The sequence below is a fragment of the Solanum tuberosum genome, unplaced genomic scaffold (genome assembly GCF_000226075.1).
Source record: "Solanum tuberosum cultivar DM 1-3 516 R44 unplaced genomic scaffold, SolTub_3.0 scf00149, whole genome shotgun sequence".
NCBI classification, from domain to species: domain Eukaryota; kingdom Viridiplantae; phylum Streptophyta; class Magnoliopsida; order Solanales; family Solanaceae; genus Solanum; species Solanum tuberosum.
Window position 1 is genome coordinate 748824 of NW_006239072.1, and position 9319 is coordinate 758142.

A 9319-nucleotide genomic window follows, 5' to 3' on the forward strand; every position below is an offset into this window, starting at 1 on the left:
GCACCCCCAACCCACCCACCCCCACCAAACCAAAATTGTGAATTTTTTACTGTAAACTGATCAAAAGGGGTTCTTTTTCCTCAGTTTCAGGAGCTGTTTGTGCATCTACTTTGGCCAAGAATGGAATTTCAGTAACCATTTTTGAATCTGGAAGAGGCCCAGGTGGCCGTATGTCTCAAAGAAGGTATTGGGGTTTTTTTATTTATGAAATTTTTTCATAAATTATGTGATGGGGTTTCTTAAAAATTGAATCTTGAATTAGAGAAATGACAGAAGATGGAAGGGAGCTGCATTTTGATCATGGGGTTCCTTATTTCTCAGCTAAAAATCCTGATGTGTTGAGACTTATTTGTGAGTGGCAATCAAAAGGACTTGTTGCAGAATGGAAAGAAAAGTTTGCTACTTTTGATTGTGATTCTAAGCAATTTCTTGATATTGAACAGGTTACTTGTTTTTCTTTTTACTGTTTCTAGTAGTTTTATTTTATCTTCTTTGTATGTTCTGGAATATGCTGACTGTTTTCATTTGCTAATATATTAAGGACTATTACTTTGTAGATTGTGTTCAGCCTGCTTTCTTTTACTTTTTTTGTTTATTAGGAGTACTGTTTTTCTAAATGTGTTTTTGATGGATTGGTTGGTAGGTTGTGTTCACATTGTTTCTATTTAAGACCAAAAAAGGAAAGGGTGTTTGTACACGTTCTTTTTGACCATTCATTTGGATTGTTATAGCCTATATAGGTATAGATTTATTTATTCAATTCATTTATGCACATGTTGTAACTAAGGGATTATTCAATGTGTAAGTGGTTTATCTTGGAAAGTTCCAAGAAATGACCAAATAGAAGATTATTGAGATTAAGAAATATGTCGGTGTTCCTGGCCGATGTCCCAAAGGATTCTTATGCCTTGCTCACCTCGCACACAGAGTGTGAGGCGTCTTAGTTAAGCGCCTGCATTTCGTATATAGTGTTGAGAGAACAACTTAAGTACAATATCGGAAAATGATAAAAGCAAATGTGTAGTTTTCTCTATGGAAAATTTGCATTTTTACTGCCGTATAATTTAATATTAGCACATAGCCACAGGGTCACATGCATATAGTAATGAGCTTTTACTGGTAGTGTTGTTGCTTACTCTTATTTTAATTCAGGAAGGTTTGGAGAAGAAATATGTCGGTGTTCCAGGAATGAATTCAATTTGTAAATCGTTATGCCAGGAGCCTGGTATGCGGCTAATATTGCTGAATTTCATTCTTTGAAATGTTTTTTCACTAAGATGAACTACTGCACGATATTTACTTTTTTTTCTGTTTGAACTATGTAGGAGTTCAAAGTAGGTTTGGGGTAGGCGTTGGGAGGTTGGAGTGGTTGGATAATGAAGATTCATGGTCATTGATGGGTTTAAATGGCGAAAGTCTTGGCTACTTCAAGGGAGTGGTGACATCAGACAAAAGTACATTTTCACAAAGGTTCACTAATGTAACAGGGAAACCTGTACCTATTGGTAAGACATATCTCTACATTCTTTTGTTGTCTTAATAATTTCATTGGGTTGACCTTAATAGTTGTTGATTACAGTTGCATTTTTTCAAGACCTACATAATAAAATATGTTGTTGTTTTGTGAGATATGTCACCTACTTCCAGCCAGTTGTTTACTTGTGCTTTGACAATCGCTGGAATGGACTTTCCTTTTTTTAATGGTTCAGGCTCCAGCAGGATAAGTCTAAATAGTATATTTTGTCAACTGTGGTCAAGAAGGGATAATAAGAGAGTTTATATTAGGTGTCTGAAAATATGAGAGTCTAATATTATACAACATACTTAAATAATAGCCTTTTTTTTTTCTTTTTTTTTCAAAAGTGTCTCATATGCTTGGAGATGTTGGAGGGCCATCGTATCAAGTTGTCGCTACATCTTTGTGATCATTGTATTTGACTGAGTTTGTTTATATTCAATCATCTTTACTCCTTGCTTTTGTGTTGTCACTGGTACTGTGGTACATAAACCTTGCCATGTACAACGTCTCAGCATCCTATCTGTTCTTTTATACGTTAAGCTCATATTGACATGTATCTTTTCATATGGACTGTTCTTGGTTTGTTCCTCGCTGTTTTGCTTTAATAATATTGGCATTCTTTGATAAGTTAACAAGGTCTGCATTTAACCGGACAATTATTGTATCATGTCTAATTTCTTTTCCAGTAACGATATGTAACCTCCCTTGTATCAAGACATGTCAGCAACGTTATCTATTAGATCTTGCTTCTTTCATGTAGACATGGAAAAATTTCCAGAAATATCGTTGAAGATGACAGAAATTCCTGTTAATCCTTGTTTTGCTCTCATGTTGGCGTTTGAAGAGCCTTTGACAGAGGTAAGATGTGCTCTGTAACCACAGATTTCATTTTGATGAATGTCAGAAAATCTTTTAGTATCTCATGACTTGATCGAAATAAAAAGTGATTTGTTTGCTACTTAGCCTACTAGCTGATACTGTTGATAAGAACTTGTCTTGATGGCTATCATACCTGAAATTTCCTGATGGAATATGTCTCTCTTCCTACCATATTTGAGATACCAATACGAGGCTTCTCATTCAAGAGCTCAAAAGTTCTACATCGGGCATTCTGTGACAGCAGCAAACCAGGGCGTTCACACAATAGGTATATGTTTATGTTGTTAATGAGCATATCAATATTGTGACTGACAACAAAAAAGAAAAAGAGAAATGCAGTAGATAAATATTGCGAGTAAATTGAACATCGTATTTGGTCAATTTCACTTATATTTATTGTTGTATTTGATTATGTTGTTCTTTTCTTTCCCCCAATGAAGTGAACGCTGGGTGTTGCACTCTACGGCGGAGTATGCTCAGGATGTTATTGCCCAGACAGGACTTCAGAAGCCTTCCAGTGCAACATTAACGAAAGTAGCTGAAGAACTATTTCAAGAATTTCAAAGCACAAAGCTCAGTATACCTCAGGCATTCTTTAAGAAAGCTCATCGATGGTCAGTATCTAACATATACAGTTGCTCATTTCAGTTTCGGATTTAGTTAGCTGCATGCATTCCTTAGTTTGAAATAGACAAAAAATCACACTTACAAATTTACCACACACAACATTTCTTGTGGAGATATAGTGTTAAAACAATGCCTCAGGTTTCCAAAAAATCAAACTGTTACTCGATATCTATATTAATAGGAAGATGCATGTACATGAGGGATAGGTAGAGCCGTAGAGGTACTCAATCTAGCCCGGGCAATCGGGCACAACCATTATCCCGATGGGAAGAAAGAAAAAGAAAAAAATGCTTGAGCTAAAATCTTGTCTTGGAATCATATCAGTCTCAGATGGCAGTTGTGTAGTCATGTTGGTGGATTGAAGTACTTAGACATGTATTCCTTTCTTCTTGCTTGTTGCTGTACGTATATTTCATGTCATATTTATGTTGCTATCGCGTGTGAATTCGTCAGGGGCAGTGCGTTCCCAGCAATAAGCGTAGCAGAAAATGAGAAATGCCTTTGGGACGCGAAGAAAAGGCTGGCAGTATGCGGAGACTTTTGTGTTAGTCCAAATGTTGAAGGGGCTATCATTAGTGGCTTGGCTGCTGCAGCAAAATGCTCTGAAGTTCTCTGTCGCTTATAATAAAATGACATATATTCTGTGTATTACCAAATAGTCATTTTGCTGGTTTTATTATACTTGACTGAGATTATAAATTGTAACAGAAACCAGAAATAAACTTGGTCATTCTACTAAATTTGTCCAAAATATTCTTATTTGACACTTACGGAGGTTAATCTCAAGTGTTGTAAGCTATTATTAAGGAATTCCTACTATAACAACTCAGTTCACTAGTTATATTATTGGTTTTTGAGCCTTGGCCTACACGACTTTAAAATGAGTCGTTAGAGTTAAGGGTATTTCTCCTTTTTTGTTGATGTGAAATTTGTCTAGGGTGTCACGGGCATGATTTGCACGTATGGTGAGATGGAATGGAGGCGAGGCATATATGGTGATGGAAAAGACGCAACCAATATCAATTTGAATTCTTTTAAAAAAAAAAAATTGATGATCACATGCATGTACAGTTCTACCGTACGTTACTATTGATATATGTTTGAGTTGAACCAACCATTTAAGTTGAGAAATAAATATAACTAGTACTTTCCACTAGCGTTTGAGGACAAGTGCGGTTTGAAGGAGAGGAAGTAATGTTAGCACCCCTTGAGTCTACTGACATTTTACACTTGAGATTTTTTTAAAATAAAAGTAGATTACTTCATATTATCTATTAATTATGTTTTTCTATTTCTAACATAAAATTTCAGTTTTTGAGTAATTTAAATCAAGAGACTGCGGGTTTTTTTTCGAATCAACACGATAGATCATAGATCATAAGAAGAAAATATTCTATTCAATACTATAATGTGTTCTTTGTAACCTCTTGTTGCTCTTTTGTCCCCTATGATAGCTCATCATTATCTAATTTTTCCAATTGATAACAGCAAGAAAGAGCCAAAAGACAATTCAGTTCATTGTGTGTAGTCACTATATAAAAATAAATTAAATAGGAAAAAACAAAAGAAGCAGATTCACAAAATCATATGAAATACATGCACCATAGTCAATGAAGTAGTTGATAATATGAGGTCTCGGGTTCAACATTAAGTGAAGTAAAAAAATATTAGGTGATTCTTCTTATCCGTTCTAGTCTTGATAGACAGAGTTACTTATTACATGTTGTTGATGGGAATGACAAATATCCTGTGAAATTAGTCGAGATGTGCGAAAGCTGGCTTAGAAATCACAATCATAAATAAATAAATCATAAGAAGGCACGCTTAGCTGTAGCTGTCTAACTGAGACTTTGAACAAACTTTAAATTTTGTGTTTGTTGCTTTGTTAAGATTATTAACCACACAGATTAATCATAATTTTTTATTTATCACCCCATAACTATGTTGTTTTTACCCTCTTAAATTCCATTCACCAAAGCATGCAATAACTTGCAAATCACACAAAAAAATAAATCGTACTAGACAAACTAGCTCCGTCTGATATGACGAGCTCGACCCAAACAGCCTACTCCCTATTATCACAAGTGAGGGCTTCCAAATTTGACACCTCCATTATGAAAGTCCCGAGCCAAAGGGTTATAGTGTACTCTCTATGTCTTTTTCTTGACATATTATTCTTTTCCACTTGATGTATAACATCTGTATCTTTTCCTCATTGGAGAAACGTGTTTCAAAAATATCCATATTCAAGGTTCGAATTTGAAAACGTTCAACTATTTATTTGAGTTAACAGTTAATTAATTGTACACAAACGACAAGCAGTTTGAAAAAAAATCAAATGGTCCAACACACTATTTATTTCTCAGTTGCAAGTACGTTGGCCAAGACATTTTATACAGTGATCATTTATCATAATGGACCGTATATATAACAGACATCACATGAATAATCAATAATGATAGAAAAAAACATCAATCATGCAAACAAATAAAAGAACTCTGATTATTGAAATATATTCAGTATGTACACTACGGATTAATAAAATCGATAATTCATCTTTAAAATTATTTTATCGCTATATATAATTGCCATATCAAGCAAGCATTTTATAGCGTTAAACAAGCATCTGACCTATAGATAAATGGTTATAGGTGTCCGTTATAGGAGTTTCTTATGACCTTTGAAGTGGTCCGTTAAATTTTCGAGCTTAAAATAGTCAAAATAACAACAAAATCTCTCATTATAATTTTTCCTTTTTTTTCTGGAAAGAAATGTCGTCTTCAAGTTCCTAATAGGGTTGTGGTTCATTAATTCATAATTTATAAGTAGCTCAAATATTTTATATTTTTTGGTTCAATTTTATAATTAAAAACAATATACGAATAAAGGAGGGTGAAGTGTTGTAAGCTATTATTAAGGAATTCCTACTATAACAAGTTAGCTCACTAGTGATATTATCAGTTTTTGAGCCTTGGCGTACACGACTTTAAAATGAGTTGTTAGAGTTAAGGTATCTCCCCTTTTTTGTTGATGTGAAATTTGTCTAGGTGTCACGGGGATTTGTATATATGGTGAGATGGAATGGAGGTGAGGCATATATGGTGATGGAAATGATGCAATCAATTTGAATTTGTTTTTAAAAATCAAATTGATGATCACATGCATGTACAGTTCTATTAATATATGTTTGGGTTGAACCAACCATTTAAGTAAAGAAATAAATACCACTAGTATTTTCCACTCTTAGCGTACCCCTCAAGTCTACTGACAGTTTACACATGAAAAATTTAAAGAAATTAAAAGTATATTACTTCAAGTTATCTATTAATTATGTTTTCCTATAGCTATCAGAGGCGAATCTAGAATTTCAAGAGGACGGATGCATCATTGTCAGGTGCGGCTCTGTCCCTTTAAGAAAAAAGGTAACTAATTTAGGTTTTCAAATTTGAGGGGCCTTATTTATTTTAGCAATAATAAATATAGGTTTTTCATAAGAAAAATATTAAATACATTTGCAAAATAAATAAATTTTATTATAAGAAAAAGTCATTAGAAGAGGTTTAAAAAAGGCTGAATGCAGAAACTCTTTTGTGAATAAAATAAAATGCAAGGTTGTGAAAATGCAGAATCTTGGAATCGATCCCTCAACCTCAAAGTGAAAAACTGACACTTAAACCAGTGAACCATCTAGTTGTTTGTGTTAATGGTTTCTTTTAGTTGCTATTTGATATATTTTAAAAATTATACAAGTAATACATCGAGTTTTGTCAGACGACCACAGGTTCAGATGACTCATTTTTTAAGCTTAAATTTGACCCTGATTTCAATGGTAATTAGTTGTAAGGAGCTAGGTTGATTATTCAATGAAGCGATAAAACATAAAATTTCAATTTTTTGAGTACTTTAACTCAAGAGACTAATTTTTTTTTTTTGCGAACCAACACCATAGATAATAAGAAGAAAATATTCTATTCAATACTATAATGTGTTCTTTGTGACCTCTTGTTGCTGCTTCTGTCCCCCTATGTTAGCTCATCATTATCTAACTTTTCCAATTGATAACAGCAAGAAAGAGCCAAAGACAGTTCAGTTCATTGTGTGTAGTCACTATTATATAAAAATAAATTAAAGAGGAAAAAACAAAAGAAGCATATTCATAAAATCATATGAAGTGCATCCACAGTAGACAATGAAGTAGTTGAGAATCTGAGGTCTCCGGTTCAAACTCCTTGATAGACAGAGTTACCAGCAAGTACCTATTGCTGATGGGAGATGGCAAGTATCCTGTGGAATTAATCGAGATGCGCAAAAACTGGCTTGAACAATTAGGGTCATAAGTAAATTAAAAAAATCATATGAAGGCACGCTAGCTGTAGCTGTCTAACTGAGACTTTGAACTGCACAAACTTTAAATATTGTGTTTGTGGGTTTGTAAAGATTATTAACCACACAGATTAATCATAATCCTTGATTTATCACCCCATAACTATGTTGTTTTTACCCTCTTAAATTCCATTAACCAAAGCACGCAATAACTCGCAAATCACACAAAAAAGTAAATCGTACTAGACAAACTAGCTCAATAAACTAGCTCAATCTGATATGACGAGCTCAACTCAAACAACCTACTCCAGTGAAGGCTTTCAAATTTGAGACCTCCATTATGAAAGTCCTGAGCCAAAGGGTTATAGTATACTCTCTATGTCTTTTTCCAGACATATTATTCTTTTTCACTTGATGTTTTAACATCTGTATCTTTTCCTCATTGGAGAAACGTGTTTCAAAAACATCCATATTCAAGGTTCGAATTTGAAAACGTTCAACTATTTATTTGAGTTGACAGTTAATTAATTGTCCACAAACGACAAGCAGTTATTTCTGAGTTGAAAAAAATCAAATGGTCCAACACCCTATTTATTTCACAGTTGCAAGTACGTTAGCCAAGACATTTTATACAGTGATCATTTATCATAATGGACCGTATATATAACAGACATCACATGAATAATCAATAATGATAAAAAAAAAAACACACCAATCATGCAAACAAATAAAAGAACTCTGATTATTGAAATATATTTAGTATGTACGCTACAGATTAATAAAATCGATAATTCATCTTTAAAATTATTTTATATCTCTATATATATATTTGTCATATCAAGCAAGCATTTTATAGCGTTAAACAAACATCTGATCTATAGATAAATGGTTATAGTTGTCCGTTATAGGAGTTTCTCATGACCTTTGAAGTGGTCCATTAAATTTTCGAGCTTAAAATAGTCAAAATAACAACAAAATCTCTCATTATAATTTTTTCCTTTTTTTTTTCTGGAAAGAAATGTCGTCTTCAAGTTCCTAATAGAGTTGGTTCATTAATTCATAATTTATAAGTAACTCAAATATTTTATATTTTTTGGTTCAATTTTATAATTTAAAAAAATATACGAATAAAGGAGGGCGAAGTGCACCAAAAAATGTAGCAGCCAAGTGGTTAGTAAATTAAATTGAAATGTGAGAACCATTAGTTTCGGGAGACACTAAGGAATAGTTGGTAGTTCGCTTTGTAAAAATATGATATCCAGATCTAACTCAATCTCAAAAGTTAATTCATGAGGTGAGATTTATCCAAGTCCATATAAATAGACCAAATTCCCATTTCTCTACCGATGTGAGATATCTTAACACTCTCCCGCACGCCTAGACCTCAACTGGAGCGTGACCACTTCTAAATGAAAATCCATCATCGGTGAACAACAAATTGAGACGGATTTGACTCTGATACCATCTAAGGAGACCAAAATTTTAAAAGTCTCCTTGTATGGACTAGGACAAACCTTCCAAGATCCATCTTTACACATATATTAGTTATTCAATATATATATTTACTATAATCAATAATAATAATAATTAAAAAATTAAGTAATAAATTACATTTTTTAAACTTTAAAATAAAAATATGGGCGGGCGGGTTGAGGCAAAAGGGCAGAGAAAGATGCCAAAACTGATGCATGGCCCTATTATACCTGCTCGACGCAGAAATGCCACACTTCTCAAAGCAACAGAAACACGTGCTTTCGCACTGAATCAAACCCAACACCATCATTATACAAAAAGAAATAAATTATTCTACTTTTTCTAAAAGTTATTCAATCACACAATTCATCCCATAGCTTTCAGTTAAACCAAAAGTTATTGTAGTTTCGATAAATATTTTTTCATTCTTAATTTCTAAATAAGACATTTTCTGCATGAATTCTTGAAAGCTAATATGAATATTGAACCCAAAAAACA

At 33.3% G+C, this 9319-nt stretch overlaps 1 protein-coding gene across 1 annotated transcript in view; it reads left to right on the forward strand.

Annotated features, from left to right (window-relative positions):
• The window catches only part of LOC102586397 (uncharacterized), a 4780-nt gene extending 916 nt beyond the window's left edge, over positions 1–3864 (forward strand). The window contains exons 2-9 of the mRNA XM_006352516.2: positions 85–184; positions 263–443; positions 1153–1225; positions 1326–1505; positions 2280–2377; positions 2578–2666; positions 2839–3012; positions 3479–3864. Of these exons, the coding sequence (XP_006352578.2) occupies positions 85–184; positions 263–443; positions 1153–1225; positions 1326–1505; positions 2280–2377; positions 2578–2666; positions 2839–3012; positions 3479–3650 (1067 nt within the window). The 3' untranslated portion in view covers positions 3651–3864. The remainder of the gene's footprint in view (positions 1–84; positions 185–262; positions 444–1152; positions 1226–1325; positions 1506–2279; positions 2378–2577; positions 2667–2838; positions 3013–3478) is intronic.
• The last annotated feature ends 5455 nt before the right edge of the window (positions 3865–9319 follow it).